Source organism: Pseudonaja textilis, chromosome 2, assembly GCF_049901715.1.
Source record: "Pseudonaja textilis isolate UNSWEBS1 chromosome 2, rPseTex1.2, whole genome shotgun sequence".
NCBI classification, from domain to species: domain Eukaryota; kingdom Metazoa; phylum Chordata; class Lepidosauria; order Squamata; family Elapidae; genus Pseudonaja; species Pseudonaja textilis.
This window is the reverse complement of record NC_141991.1, coordinates 163,990,702-164,007,566: the sequence shown is the minus strand read 5'-3', so window position 1 is coordinate 164,007,566 and position 16,865 is coordinate 163,990,702. Positions and strand designations below refer to the sequence as shown.

The window sequence follows — 16,865 nt, the reverse complement described above, 5'->3', positions numbered from 1 at the left end:
CAGATATTGAGTCTGGGTATCTTTTTAAAGAAGAATTCAACTTCCTTTGTCCATGTCAGAGTATTGTTCCTTAGCTTCCTTCCTCACCTGCCCAAATTACCTACAGGCCTTTTACCCTCATAACCTGAGGATAGCACCCTTTTCCTATGCAACCACCAATGTGTCCTAAAAGAAAGAAGTCAAAAGTGTCTGTGTGGGGTGTGTGTGTGTGTGTGTGTGTGTGTGTGTAATTGTCATTCTTTGAATATCACAAAGATAAAAATATATTCTCTCTGGCAGGTGAACCTAGGCATCTCAATAGGACTAACAATACAGAAAGAAGGAAATTCACCCAAACTATTCTAAGAACTGATGTCTGAGAATAAAGATATAACACAAAAAAACCTTCATTAATCAAAAACATTGTGAGATACTTAGTATTGCTACATAAATCTATGGATTTTTATAGAATTCTGTAACTTTATTATTTCTACTCAGGCAAAATATAACAGGCCCCCATGATTATTTTAATTGCATAAGAATAAGTTAACTCACTATGGGAGAGTTATTCGTTATAGTTCTGTATAGGTTAACAAGATGACAGGTCAATTTACTGTATTAAATATTCAACAACAGAAATCACTGTAACACCATCTCTTTATGGTTTTATTATTGGAGGTTCAAATGTAGATCTACAAGGACCTCTCTGAATGATTTGGCCTGATTTTGAGATCATTGGCAGCGATTCTGGAATTGGGCAGACATAAAAGATTGGGGTTTTTTTGTAATCTACTTTGAGGATCTTATAGAAGCCTTGGCTTATAGTATTGTAATGGTTTTCTATTGTAATTGGTTTGTTTTTAAAGGCTTTCGTAAGTCAGGAGTGCAGGGCATACAGTTTAGAATTTTTTTAAAAAAATTAAAACAACAGTTACTGATTTTGTTACAGCATGCAAAGGAAGGATCTTTCAAAAGATTAAGCTTCCTATTTCAAAAAAACATACCCAAAAGAAACCAACACCACACACATATCTCTTTCATATGTGCACCAATCTCTTCAGAACTGCAACTCTTACCTGATTAATCACATAGACACCATAATCAAGCTGCTGCCTTTGCAGGATTGGATGCAGGTAAAACAACCAGTATTTCAAGTGTTCATCTCGATTTCTGAAAGGGATAATAATTGCCACTTTCTGAAGTGCTTTGCAGTCCTTAGGTGTATAGCGGCCTCCTTCCCTGAGTTCTGGATTTTCCTTCTCCACATTCTTCAGATTCACAATTTGTGAAAACTCCACATGAAGTGGACCAACTGGGAAGAGGGAAAAAAAACACAGGATCAGATCAAAAGAGATTGTGGGTGGCAGGTGACATTTCTTTGAGAATTATTGCAAGACTTTTAAAAGAATCTAAAAACTATGGTAGATGCCAAGGTTCATTCTAGCTATATTTATGAAGGCATTATATGTAAAACTTGAAACGTATCTCAAAATCTCATTTTGGGTTTCTAAGTGTTGCATCTCTGGAATTTTTTACGATAGGAGGGTAGTATCTAAGCAAAGAGCTTAACATTATTCTCATAGGTACCTGTTATGACTCCCCTTCGAAATTCAAACGAACAAAACAGAAAGCAGCCGTTTCACAATTAAATCAAACGGAAAGAAGTCTTACAAGATAACGGCTGGCAGAAACCACAGCATAAATCTTTACTCTGTCCGGCAAACCTGTCCTGACAATAAATCCTCAGCCTCAGAGCTCTTTGCTATAACGTCTTCACTCAAATAGTTATTTTGTTCCTGGCGAAATGTACCAGCCCAGCTGTGTCCTTTTATACTCATTAAGGCAACGTGCTAATTTACTGACTTGCCCTTCTCATTCACTCCAGCTGATTTTGCCTTTTCAACCGTCTTCTATTTTTTACATTTAACCACAAATTTTCCAAGTTCTCATCTCCACTAGAAGACTCTCTCAAAACTTCCCTGTCAGCCATTCCCGGCTGTTGATCAGATAAGGAACCAGAGGAGGTCAAAGGTCCTGACAATTCTAATACATCAGGTCTGTCGTCCTTTGTCACGTCCATCTCCTCATCCTGGTTATCAGTCCAATCAGTAAGCCAGGCCGGCTCATATTGTTCTCCCATGACCTCTTCACTTGAACTCATATCAATCACAGGAGCTGAATCCAAGTCCGGAGCCACAACAGGTACCCCCCCCCCCCAGTCAAAAGTAAAGACACAATCTTTCTCATTTCTTATATCATTTTAGTTTAAAACTCTAGTTCATTGGCCCCCTCCTTCTGTTGCACTTGGTCTGGTGCTTGCATCCTACACCAGAGGTCTTCAAACTTGATAGGTTTAAGACTTGTGGACTTCAACTCCCAGAATTCCTTCTCCAGTCATGTTAGCTCAGGAATTCTGGGAGTTGAAGTCCGCAAGTCTTAAACTTGCCAAGTTTGAAGACCCTTGTCCTAGACTTTGGGCACATCAAGTTTCCCTCAGCCATTGCTGATTCTGGACTTCCCTCCTCGTGCACTTTATTGAGCAGGGTAGGGAACTGGATCTAGACCAGTAACTAGAGCATATTCCCTATACTGCTGGTTAGAATGATGATGGAGAGGGCGGGGGAGGTTGATATACTAGATTAAAGAAACGGTCTTAAGGTTGCATGTGCTCATTTCCATTGCTCTTCCGAATACTGTAGTGAAACTGAGCACAGCATCAGCAATACATAAGAGACCCATTTTGCAGATTGGCCCTAACCCTGGCATACTCTTCACAGTTTTGACTTAAAACTTACTTTACTTATAAGTTTGTGTGCCACCTATTCCAAATATTCTTAGTTCCCAGATCTTTCAGAGGTCTTGCTATATTTCTAAGCTTGGTGAGAGCATCTTGGCACACCATGGAAACTACATAAAGCTTTTTGTTCTTTCTTTCAATGAAACTTGGTCATATCTGTACAGTGGTCATTACAAGGCTTTAGGAAGATTTGGTTATGAGGCATTGCTTTATTATCATTATCATCATCGTCGTCATCAAGTTTGCACTCAAGACAAACTAATAGAGGCATCGAACACAGAAGGTTTATTTTTCAAATGTAACATGTGTCTTAAAAGATATTTGCATGTTACAATCTCAATGTTCAAAAATGTTACAATCTCAATGTTTCTGGTAAGAGATTTGTAATATAATATCCATTACAGGTGGAGTCCTTAATCATAGTTAAGATATTACATCTACACCAGCCTGTAGGTACTATAAGCATAAATCAGATTTGTTACATCTGAATTACATCTTCAGATGATCTACTATAAAACTTTTCTAAACTCTTTTTATCACTTTAGGGGTTCTTTTTTATTGTATCACCACAATGACTATTTAGGACAAGCTAGTATTTATAATCATATCTGTAGTGGTATAACAGGGAATCTATATGGAACATTCCTGGATGAGATACTGTCTGGGAACTCCACATTGCCTTGTTGTTTTATCTCAGAATTAAAATCAAAGCTGTGAAAGTAACATAAATAAAATTCAACTTGGCAGACAGTGATGAATTTGCCTAATTGTAATCCACAAACCTCAATCCAGCAATAAATACATTGCCATTCAGAAGTGGAAATTTATTACAGTCATTCTTAAATCACCTTGTTAACTGCCATGGGAGGTCCTCCCCCACTTTTAACGAAAAACTTTCAGAACTAACCACAGGCAAAACAAACCCTGTTTGGGGTTTGGCTCACCCGCTGAAACTATGCCCTTCCAAATGCTTCCACATCAAAACTTACAGAGCAAATGGAATCACTAACACTGCAGCTGACAAGCCATTTGCCTGGTTTCTGCACACTCTCTAACACAAACACACATGTACAATCCCATCCTCTGTCCACATTAGATTAGCAGCTCAGAATAACTGGAACAAGATCATGTAGCAAAAGGCTCCAGGAAGTCTGAGAAAGGGCAACATTTATTCTTCTTAAGAAAAATGAGACCTGATGGTAAAAGACGGAGATTTAAACATGTATCTGCCCCGATCTGATTAAAATAAGGGGTAGGAAAGACACGGCCGCAGTTAATTCTAGCTTTGGCAACATTATGACTGGTTTACTGCAATCTGTACTGGGCAAAACTGCATTTAGATATATTACTGTCTCTTGATTTTCAGATGATGTGTCACATGAAACCAGCAAAATTAAATTAAATAGATTCCCACAAGCTCAAAGCAAGGTTACAGGAAGATTACCTACCCATGTGCATACCCATACTTTTGCATGGTTCTTTGCTTTTCCTATGCCTCCTTCTAATCAGCTTCAGATTGTGCCAGATTCTTGTGTGGGATATGAGCTGCTCATTCAAGCAAACACCACAAAGCAGATACTTAGTAGGGCGGCCCAATCAAAGAAAGCAATACTTACTGTATCACCTCTGCCTTAGTCACTGCCTTGTCATCAAGAACTGCACACAGTATAGAAACTGTGATTCATAGAGATTGCTTCAAACTCTAGCAACATTCTTATTTGTCTTCTACAAATATTATTCTCCAAATGGTTGAGACTACAATTCCTATAATCTCCAGCCCAGCCTCCACCCAATTTTTCTCAGGTTTGGGAATAACTAAGTGAAAGTCAGATTCTAGCCAATTTGAGCAGCCTTATCAGCAAAGGGCTGTGTAAAATTGACTATGGTGACCAGACCAAGTATTGTATCTAGCTGTTGGTTCCCTCCCGCCCCCCCAATTCAACTGTGTCAATCCTCAGAGTCTACCTGGACAAGTCTCTCCAGTTTTCTTAGCAAGGCTTTTCAGAAGTGATTTACCATTGACTCCTTCCTAAGAATGAGAAAAAATGACTGACCAAAGGTCACCCATCTGGCCTTGTGTCCAAGGAAGAACTAGAATTCATGCTCTCTCTCTCTCCTTCCCTCCCTCCCTCCCTCTTTACAACTCAAAGTTGATCTAGGGTAATCTGACACAAACTCCTACTACCACTGAAAGAGAAGTCAAGAATCTGCTTCTTCAACCTCAAGCTGTCATACGGCTGATTCTCCTAATTCATTACACCCTTCTCTCCCCATCTTTAGAAACTTGGATCTTCAAGTATAATAGCAGATTCCCTGTCACATTCTGCTCAATTTCTATTACAGAGTAATGCTGTAAAAACAAATCCAGGCAACTACCACCCTATAAACTTACTATGCATACTTTCACATTATATGCTAAGCATTTTTATACACTTACTGATGAGATAGTCCAACAATTTTTTTTTAGCGATGAAGCAAACCAGTTTTAGAACGGTTTTTCCTTTTGCTGATCAATGTATCACTTTGCATTACCACTGTACCCAGTATGCTCCTAGAGGTGCTCTTCATCCTATTTTCACAGATCTGAAAGCAGCATTTGATTTGATCCTTCATATGAGAGGTTGTGGAAAAAGCTAGCAGTTTCCTTTAACTTTCATTGGCTCCTACAATTACTTATGAGGTACTTATTGAGATCCTGAGGACACAAACAAATCTCTAATGCAAATGACCAGCTGTTACAAGGAATACAAATCCTTCCATTCCCACTATCCAGTCAGAGCTGAGAAAGCTTCTTGGATAAGAAGCAAAGCATCTTCAAAGAAAAAGAAAAAAGTCCAGTTGCCTCTTGAAAAAGCACCTTCGGGGTGGCCCATGAATTCCCAGTCGATTTGAACATCACAGAGTAATAATTGGTTTTATAAGTCTAATGATTCCCAAAAAGAATGAAACTGGTCATGTACTGCTTCTTGGTCATTATGTGGTCAATGTGTTTTTTAATTAAAAATGACTTTGAGCCAAGAACAAAATTTGCTTTAATCAATTCTACTTTAATATACTTGCTACGTTATTAGTCTCTCTAATCAACGGCTGAGGAATTAAAATGTGCACTACAAGATTTATATCATGGAGCTCTAGCAATCAACGTGGAACAAAATAACTAGGAACTTCCGTGTGTGATTATTCTTCCCTTATTCATAGTTACTACCCCAATTTGCTGCAGGAAATGAATAACTCTTCAGTTTTTAAATTAAACTTGCTAGTCTTACATATCCCAACCACTCATGGCAAAGGTATCAAAAATTTTAAATGTGAAAAGAACAGATGCAAAACTGAAGACTCCAACAACTTTCAAATCTGAAGTAAAAATGTCTGAATCACTTTTATATACTCTTAGTGTCCTCTTACTCTTAGCCAAGTAAAATATTATCTGAAGTTGTTCTAACAAAAGTGTGCTCCAAGTTCTCATAAGTACTCCTGTACTTGGCTAGAAAATGGCTAGGATTTTTTTTCCTCCCTTAAGTTCACCCTACAGACTTCACTTTTGCTACAAAACGATCACATCAGTGTGATTAAGCAAGTCATTTTCCAGAACAGAGACTACTTGATCCCCATTAAAAGGTTATGTTACTCAAATGTGTTTATTCCAAAATAACTTACCAAAAAACCCCACCTGGAATAATTCTAAAGAGTGAACTTTTGCCAAATAGAGAAAACAGGAAATGAAAAATAGCTTTGAATAATTCAAGATAGTTGCTTAATTTTTCTGGTAGTGTTGTCACTCTTCTACTAGTGTTTGTCACTCTTCTAATGTTGATCGCTGCTTCTGTTCAATTTATCATAAAAGTTACTCAGCCTGCTTGATTAAGGGTAATAGAATAGATTCCAACCTCATTTTCCTCGTAATAAAAGAACATTTTCTCCTACAGTCCTCTTCCCTCCACCAAATAATCTCTCTTCCTGTTTTGCATTTCCAAACGAAGAAGTGTAAATACTACCCAAGCAATATTTCGTCAGATAAATGCTGACACCCATGCAAAGCTTTTTTCTGCTTTTTTGTCTTGTGACACATGCAGTTCCTCCAGAAAATCAAGCGAATAAGCATGTAATATAGTTCTGTCTAGATGAGTTGGGCTACAGTTCCCATCAGTCACAGTCACTGAGGCTAATGGACAGGAATGATGTTGGTGGGCTATAATTCAAAAAATCAAAAGGATGAAAGACATGAGCAACATTTTCATCTAAAACAGCTAAACAACTGAAATTATTTTTTTTTCCAAACATTCTAAACTTTTATTTCTTACCACATTTTTATTTTTATGGTATTCATTACTAGATGTCATCTAAGACCAATGATATATAAACATAACAGAAAGGCAGGCAGACAATCCACCTTGGCAAATTCTGAAGCCATGACCCACATTTTCCAAGAAAGTCATATTTTAATGGAAAATTCCTGGTGGGTTTACAAAATAGGAATGAAGATGGTACAAAATGCAATCCGAAGGCTCACTCACCATCATGGCTCATTAAGTGAAGATATGATTGTCTGAATTCTTCCACAGAAATTGCTAGTTACAACAGGTTTTAGTTCCGGGACCTCAATTTTCAAAATTATTATCACAGATAAGAATTCAAAGACCTGAAGTCTTTGAATTCCATCAGATGTTTTCTCAAGTATAAATGTTCTAGTGAACTTGAATTACAAACTGTTAGTATATAGAATCCAGCATAACAATAGTAAGAGAAAGGTTTACACAGCACAACCTTCCACAAACTGGCATCTTCTGGATATGTTGGGGAAAGGCTGAGGGAAGCCGCCTATTTTATATCCCAGTTAGGGAATGACCAGACTCTATTTCTAATATTTTGGGATGGGTAAAGTAGTTTTTCCTTATCCACTTTATCCACATTATGTGAGTTTTGTACACCTTAATCATATCTCCTATCATTCACCTTCTTTCAATGCTAAAGAGCCCAAATATCACATTTTTTAGGGAAGCTGATTCACAGCCCCTTGTTCATCTGACTTGCCCTTGGCTAAGACTTCTCTGGCTTTATGTCACAGGATTAGGATCCATTTTTCTACTTGTTTCTTTTTTATACTATTTGCCCAAGAAGAGTCTTAACCTGACAGTATAATGTAATTTATGAAATGTATATGTTGCCCCTCTTACGATAAGGCAACTTAATACAAACAAGAGATATCACTTTACAAGTAGCTGCTGGAGCAGTGTTTTTCAAACTTGGCAACTTTAAGCTGCATGGATTTCAACTCCCAGAATTGTCCAAGCAGCAGGTGAAGATCCACATTTCTTAAAGTTGCCAAGTTTGAAAAAAAACACTCTGCTCAAGCAAACTAGCATTTTCCTCATATGTGATTTAAAAAAAAGATTTTAAAAGCTAGAGAAACATAAATAAAAGGCAAACATGGCAAGGGAAGTAATGATAAATAAAATAAAGGCAAGCATTCAGAGTTTATTTAACTAATCCAATACCACCACCCCACCTGTTGCAGGAATCCACTATGGCAGCAGCCATCCCAACAGATAATCACTAAGCTTATACAGAAATATCTCCAGCAAAGTGTCCACAATCTCCTGAAGAAGAAGTCTCCTATTCCTTTGTAGAGCAGTTCTTATCATTTAGACATTTTCCTCATGTACAACTGAAATAGACATCCATGTCTTAGTTGTGGAACAATTTGGAACAAGTCTGCCTTGTCTTCTACTTTTTAAATAGCTATAATCTCCTTGCAGTCTTCTCCTGTCCAAGTTAAACAGAACTGGCACCTCTAACCACTTCTCATATTTTTCTTTTTCCTTCCAGATCCTTTATCATCTTGACTGCTCTCCTCTGGTCAGATTCCAGCTTGCAAAGTGTTTCCTAAAACTGAACGCAATACTATAGACATGGTCTGTTGAACACAGAATTGTTCCCTTTCTAAATCTTTGTGCTGCCTGCAAATTTAGTAATATTTTCCAAGCCCTTTTCCAAGTCACTGATAAATATTTTGGACAGTCCACAGCCTAGGGCAGAGCCTGTAGTATGTCACCTCTCACTTCCTTCCAGATTGATTTGGAGGCACTGATAAGCACTCTTTGGGTATGACAGTATAACCAGTTCTGTATCCATCTAACAGTAGCACAATCCAGGCTATATTTTGCCCTCTTCGCTACGAGGCTCTCATAGGTCGCTTCATTAAATGCTTTATTCAGGGATATCATGGGTGAAATAATGACCATTGTGTAAAAAATGGAGACTGAGTTAGTTCAGCATGACTTGACATGCTACTCCCTCTTTTTTTCAGCTGTTCTGCTTAGGTCCATTGGAAGACAATTCTCCTTAGGAGCAGGGAGATCAAAGCAAAACAGGAACTGATGATCTCTGCTGTCTCCCCATCACTTGTGACCTTGCTGCCAACTTGTCTTTGTCTTACTAATAACATTGCCAAGCCAGTCCTTCTTTTTTTGGGTGATGTTAGGACTATGCAGGAAGACTGATTAAATAGAATGCTTCTGAAGAAAAAATATTCCATGTATGACTATGCTTCTATTTCACTTTCAATAAAACCTTGAAACCCAAGTTGGTTGGGTCCAAGGCCCCCGGGCCCCAGCTCATTCGGATGGACTAGAACTGATCCCATTGTCTCTATTTTAACCTTCTTGAAAGAGAAGCAGTCAATAAGAATTTTTAGGGATTCTGAAGTCTTGGTGAAGTTGGACATCCAACATATATATATGCCTGAGATGTTGAAATCCTGCATTGTTTTTAGGCCTCTCCTCCCCGAAATCTGGTCCAACAAGCTTTATCCAGATTTTTGATGTGGCTTGGTAGACAACAGCACAATGCCACAAAAGAACCTGGATTCTCATTTTTAAATCTTTTTTTTAATTCTTAACAAGATGTTCTACCTGCAGATGTATGTTCAAATTCCTGAGTCTCTACAGGTGCATATGCACTTATTTCATACCGAATTCCTATTCCTTATGCTCTTTCATCAAGTCTATTACTTTTGAATAAATTATACCTATCAATCTTAGTATTTCACTACCAGGTTTCATTCCACCAGGTTTTAGTAATATCTTTAATTCATATTCATCTTCCTGCATTAAAATGGCTAATTTTTCCAATATTACATATTGACTTTTGGCATTGACTTTTGGTGTGCTAAAATACAATCAGCTGGAAGGTATAAAGACAGGAAATTTAAAAGATTGCAATTTGGCAGTTCAAATCTCACCAGGCTCAAGGTTGACTCGGCCCTCCATCCTTCGGAGGTGGGCAAAATGAGGACCCAGATTGTTGGGGAAAATATGCTGACTCTGTAAACTGCTTAGAGAGGCTGTAAAGCACTATAAAGCGATATATAAGCCCAAGTGCTATTGCTATTGCTAAAAAGCAGGCACGTTAATTTATTTAGGAGGCATTCTGATGTCCTCAAAAGATACATATTCAGCAGCTTCTATAGTTCCTGCTTAAAAATATGCTGCCATTTGGAATCAAATGCTCACGGCTTCATTACCAACCAGAATTCTCTGTTGCTTTCCAAGATCTGAAGCCAAGAGTTTAAAAAAAAACATATGGTGGAAACTTGAGAAACATACTGTAGTGAAAGTTGGTAAAGTGTTGTCAAATTGTTGCCAAGAAACATTTGAGGGATTTATTCCTGTAGTCATCTGACTTGATAGACTACAACATTCTATGTATACATGGATATCTGGTTGGAAGCTGAGCTCTTTGCATACTACATATTTGTCACAGATTATCTCTCTTCCAAAATCCTCTAGTAGCATAATTTTGTGCAACACACAAAATAATTGTTGCCATCTTAATAAACATTTGCTGCTAAAACATCACAAGTCCAACTCAAGAAGGCAGCTATATCAATGAATATGTTTGCTGCAAAGGAAGGCAAAAATACATACAAACTACTTTTGAAAAATTTAAAATAAAAAGTGAGAATGACAGAGATTTCCAAGTGCAATTTTCAAGATGCTGGCTACCACCCTAAAGCCTTTCATGGCATAGGATTGCTATATGAAGAACTGCCAATTTCCAATTTCTTTATCATACCCGGTATGATCAGACAGCATGGGTACCTCTGGATCCTATCAATTAATCAGCGTCATCCCACAGGATCCAGGAAGTGCTCCTAACTTGCTCTAGCATTGACCCTAGGTAACAACCTCCCTGCATAGATTCATCATGGGGGTTTAGAAAATTGTTAAAAATGTCGTTATCTCCTTCCCAGTGACAGTGTTTCAGTGCTTTGAAAAATCAGACATAGTGAAGTATGATGGGTCTCCATATTGAAGCTTCACTGCTCAGCATTTCCACAGGTCACTCAGCTGACCAAGGAAGCCTGTCAGAAAGGCAGGTGATTCAAGGTATGGAGACAATTGTCTCCTTGGTCTCTAGGCATTTAAACCAGCGACAGTTTGCTTTATTTGTGTTCTAATTCCTTTTGATAACAGCAAAACTATATGTAGACCTTACACAATAGCAAAAGAAGAAAAGCATTTAAGAAATAACTAACCACATTTGTAGATGCCTTAACTAACATTGCTAAATCTTTTCAATGTGTTAATATTTTAAAAAATGGTAATTCAATTGCTTCACAAATATAGTGTTAAACTTACAAAAACAAGTTTGCTAACCATTAATCCTGCTAATAAGTAACAACACAATTCTATCTGTGTCTATTCAAAGTAAACCTCTGAAGGATTAATGCAACTCTAATTTCAGAATAAAGCTTTGCTAGACTCAGTGGGATGTACTTTTAGTAAACAGGTACGTGGTTGTGTGGTAAGACTCCAATGTTTATGCTTTTTCCTGAGAACTGAGATCAATTTCTGTGTGGATATCAAGACAATATGCAAAGTGAAGTTTCTTGTTCTAAATAATTCTTAATATTTTTCTGATCAATTTATCAATTTTTGACCCATCAAGTGCTCAATCTTACCAAAGTATATTGCCATACAATCTGAATAACAGATTCAGACTCTGATTCTAAATACTATAATTTGACCATGTTATATTTGCCTCACTTATAACAAACAGCTGGATTGGGTTGTTTAAGCAAACATAGTACTGAAACTTTTGACATATATAAACTTTAAAATCAGAGCTTCCAATTAGCACAAACCATATTCGGCTTTAAAACTTGCTTACAGCAGACTTCCCAGTCCCCTTGATAAGTTTAAATTCTGACTTCTCTAAAATTTCCATCATCAACTAACATATATGTAGATCAGATTCATGAAAGTTTCATTATAGTATCTGTCTGTCTTTCTCTCAGAGAGAGAGAGAGAGAGAAGAGAAGAGAAGAGAAGAGAAGAGAAGAGAAGAGAAGAGAAGAGAAGAGAAGAGAAGAGAAGAGAACCATAGCTGTAACAAAGTATTAGTCAAAGGACTTTTTTTTACAAAATAACTAATTTCCTATAATCCTATTCCTATCTTGGGAAGAGAAATTTCAGGCATTCATTGTAACATTTGTTCTACGTGGGGAAAAGGAACTGCTAATTATGGTCTTGTTTATTAGAGTAAATGGATTACAGATGGGTGAGTGGGGAAGAAGCAGGATTTTTTTTATAGAACAAGATCAAACTCAAAGACTGGACTACTAAGAGAGAGTGGACTATCATCAAGCTCAACAGAATCCCAATATATGGGTAGCTTTGGTGGCCTCCAGATAGCTGGACTTCAACATCAACCTGCATTTGCTTTGCTGAGAATGACGAAACTTGAAATTCACACACCAAGAGGGCACATGGTGAGGTAAGACTGTACTTGTACAGAGAAAGAAAATGGAAGGGATGGAATAGAGCAGGATCAGGCAACCTGGTCTCCTTCATATACTTTTAATTACATTAGCTACAATGCCTTCCCGTTAATCGCTAATGAGACTCCAAAACATCTGGAGAACAGCAAAAAAAGATAACATTCTAGAAGACAGACCAACAGAATGTCAAGATGTAGTCTAAGTCTCCTTTTTCTGTTCTGAGAAATAGTGATAGAATAACAGAATAATAGTTGGAAGGACCTTGGAAGTCTTCTAATCTAACTTCCTGCTCAAGCAGGAGGCTCTATACCAGGGGTCTCCAACCTTGGCAACTTTAAGCCTGGAGCAAAGCTGGCTGGGGAATTCTGGAAATTGAAGTCCTCCAGGCTTAAAGTTGCCAAGGTTGGAGACCCCTGCCCTGTACCATGTCAGACCAATAGCTGTCCAATCTTTTGTTAAAACCTCCAGTGGTGGACTACCCACAACTTCTGAAGACAAGCCATTCCCCTGATTCTCGCTGTCAGGAAATTTCTCCTTAGTTCTAGGGTTGGAACTCTCTTTGACAAGTTTCCCTTCATTACTTCTTGTCCTGCCTTCAGATTATTTGAAGAATAGGTTGAGTCTCTCTTCTTTGTGGCAGCCTCTTAGATATTGGAAGACTATCATGCCATCCCTAATCTTTCTCTTCAACAAGACTAGACATACCCAACTCATGCAATAATTCTTCTTAAATTGACACTCTAAATGCAACATTCTGTTAAGGATGCAGGTTGAACTGTAATATTGTATATTAATATTGTTAAGTTTTTAGTTATTTACCCAAAATGCCAGAATGAAAAACTAGGGCATAGCTTTGTAAATAAAGCAATGCAGCATAAGCTGCCTGTAAATGAAACACTGCTGTTCCACTGCTCTGGGCATTTAATACTGTATGACATTCAATTCAGAGTGCCTCACAGTTGTGAGATATGCTATCAATATTTCAAAGCAATCAAATGAACAAGTCAGAGCACTTTAGTATGAGATACAAAAGTTCTCTTTGTAAAAGGTTTCGTTTTTCTCTCTGATGAGAGAAAAAGAGGAAAAACTAAGCATATAGCAATGCTTATCTCATTTAAGCAAAAAGAAAAGGGAAATATACTACAGTATACTTGGATATGCTTGAAATATACTTTGAATACTGCATCGAGTTTTTGTCACCACAATATTAAAAAGATGTTACGACTCTGGAAAGAGTGCAGAGAAGAGCCAACAAGGATGATTAGGAAGTTGGAAGCTAAAATATATAAACAGAACGGCTGCAGGAAGAAGATATGTCTAGTCTAGTGAAAAGAAGGACTGGGGCGACATGATGGCAGCGTTCCAATATTTGAAGGGGTGCACAAAGAAGAGGATGTCAACCTATTGCACGTAAAGCGGCAGAAAGCAAGACAAGAAGCAATGGTTGGAAACTAACCAAGGAGAGAAGCAACCTAGAACTCAGGAGAAATTCCCTGTCAGTGAGAACAATAAACCAATGGAACAATTTGCCTTCAGAAATCGTGAATGCTTCATCATTGGAGGCTTTTAAAAAGAACCTGGACAGCTATTTGCCTGAAATGGTATAGGGTCTCCTGCTTGAACAGGGGATTGGGCTAGATGGCCTCCAAGGCCCCTTCCAACTCGGTTATTCCGTGATTTAGTAAAATCATTTATTGGAAGTGGCTTTCATTATCTTACACATACAAAACTGATTTCTACTTCAAAGCTATCCTTGGTTTCAAACTTTTCCCAACCTGGTGCCCTCCAGATGTATCCTCCAAGAGTTTCTCATTTCTTGTTGCAGATATATTCTTTTTTCCCTTCTGATAATCGATTATGAAAAGATGCACAAAACTGCCAAACAAAGCTCAGATATCTGACTTCTTCTGTAATAAAAAATTAAAACCCATTATTTTCTTTACCAAAAAATATATGCTTTTCTCCCCCTCCCTCAGCATGACAGTTTTGAAGCTTATTTCTTAAGGGAGTCACTAACACTCTGTTAAGAGACATGCAGTTCTGGCCTGATGTAATCTCCAATGCAGTTTGCGAAATTTTTTTCACAGTCTCTCACTGTTGTTTAACACCATCTTTCCCAAACTATGTTTTAACTGGGATAAAATATGTTTTAATAAAAAGAAACAGCTAAATGCTTCCATGATGTGGAACAAACCTAGGTTTTAAAGGAATCTCAGAAAGTATGGTTTAATGGGGATTGTACAGAAATTGTTTTATTAATAGAAAATGAAGACAATATTGTAGCTCATACAAATGTTGTGACATTGTTAGACCTCTACAAAACTATAGTTACTTTTAAAACTTGTTTTGGGGGGGTGCATGAAGGGAGGCTCAGCTAATCTCATTGTACACAGGTTCTACTCTGACAATAAAGGTAATAATAATAGAAAGTTAGAGCTTTCTTCCCCAAAATTCCCATTCATAAACTTTTCTTTGAAACTGGGTTCTTTTAAAAAATTGTAAAAACCAAATAGAAGGAAATGAACCTTTAGCTAAAGGGAGTAAGAATCCCCTGGGATAATGGTGCCAAATAATTTTTAAGCATTTTTAAATTTACAATTAATTTTGAATTGCAAATTAAAAAAACATTTCTAATAGTACGATCGAATAAAATGGAAATGAAAAAAAAAATAAAGCTATCAAGAACAAAATGGAGCCAATCCATTATCATGGAGGGCAGGGATCCGCATTGTATCCACAAAGTTGGCAAGCCCGACCTACGGATTCACCAGAGCTGAGGCAAAACCACTCCAAAAGAACAGGGGCAAGAGCCCTCATCTGACCCAACCTGATACTTTAGATCAATTTGGACACACTTGCCAAAGAAAGCTGCCCTTAGGTAAGACCCAGAGGGTCCAGTTGCAACTCATATCCAGCAGAGCAAATCAACCTTAGCTGGGGAGTTGGGGGGAAAGTTCCTCCACCTTCAGCAACGTGGCATACGTGATTCATCATCATTTGCGAGAAAGGCAGGACAGAATTTTTTCCATCAGGCTAATCTACTACTCTAAACAAAGTTAACTCTGGAAGATAGGAGAAATTAACTGAGCAGGAAGAGGATGAAACAGGAAAAACAGGTTCTGTCCACATCATTTATATATGCGCTGTTGGCTCAGAATTCACCCCCTCATCCTCTTTATCCCTGAGCTCAGAGAGATTTCCTCCTGAATAACTGGGCATAATAAAGAGTTCAGCAGCTACTCGGAAATAAGCTCCGTTTCGACTTTAGGGAGCGCTGCTCTCGGCAAAATAGACATCGGAGCAAGGAGGAATGGACCAAGTCGAGTCGGGCAGTTCTCCTTCTCACGAAGTCTGCCAGTCCGCAAAGCGAACTTTTAGCTTGAAGGCGGGAAGGCAACGCGCTCCGGGCCGTGCGAGAAACTTCTCTGCTCCGCGCTCGGCCGCGGCGCTTCCCCAGCGGAATGGGGCTCGAGCGGCAAGGAAGACCCCGAAGGACAGAGCGAGCGAGCGGCTTTTCGAGAGGAGGAAGGCAGGCAGGGCCCGAAAGAGACAGGAACAGGAAAGGGTGGAGGAAGAAAAGTGGGGACTGAAGCAACGAGGCACGACGGGGCAATGGGTTCAAGGAGGAAAACTGTGAGGAAACCGCGGGGTGAAGCGAAAGCCGGGGTGGGAGAGAAGCTGGGCGCGCCAAGGAGAGCCCGCGGCGCTCCGCACTTACGCAGCAAAGGGGAAGGGTCGGGGCAATCCGCGACGGGCTTGGAGATATTGGGCGGGAGGAGGGTCTCCGACTCCCGACGGCCGAAGGTTTGGCTGCGAGGCGGCGGCTCCGGGCTCCGACCGTGACCGACCGTGTTGCCCCTCAGGTAGTAGAAGAGCACAGCCGAGAGGTGGAGGGCACAGAAGACCACAAGCAGGCGGCAAGCCTTCTGCAGCGAAGAGCCGGGCAGCTCCATCCTGAGCGAACTTTACTGCGCCGAGTCGGGCACGCGGGGTCGCCTCATGGCTGCGCCCTGGGAGGAGCAGCAGCAGGCCGGAGCGGCAGCGAAACCGCTGAACAAGCGCTCGGCCCCTCGCCTGCCAACTGTTTGCAACTAACTCGCCCGGGAAGGAGGAAAGTCGTAATGTCAGGCTGAGGCTCCTCCTCCTCCGCCTCCTCCTCTCCAGCTGCTACTGTTTGGGGCCCCTCCTCCCGGGGCGAAGGTTGCACCAAGTCGAGTCCGCTCAACCCCGCCGAGCCTGAGACGAAGGGCGCGTCGTCGACGTTCGTAGCTCCTGCAGCATCAACTGGTGGTTCGCCGGAGCGAAAGA

General features: G+C 39.4%; 1 protein-coding gene across 1 annotated transcript in view; it reads right to left on the bottom strand.

The window, feature by feature from the left end:
• B4GALT1 (beta-1,4-galactosyltransferase 1) overlaps positions 1–16,655 on the bottom strand; it is a 46,251-nt gene extending 29,596 nt beyond the window's left edge. Inside the window, exons 1-2 of the mRNA XM_026712736.2 lie at positions 16,276–16,655; positions 1,056–1,291 (exon numbers count right to left, since the gene is read on the bottom strand). Of these exons, the coding sequence (XP_026568521.2) occupies positions 1,056–1,291; positions 16,276–16,510 (471 nt within the window). The 5' untranslated portion in view covers positions 16,511–16,655. The remainder of the gene's footprint in view (positions 1–1,055; positions 1,292–16,275) is intronic.
• Between the last annotated feature and the right edge of the window lie 210 nt (positions 16,656–16,865).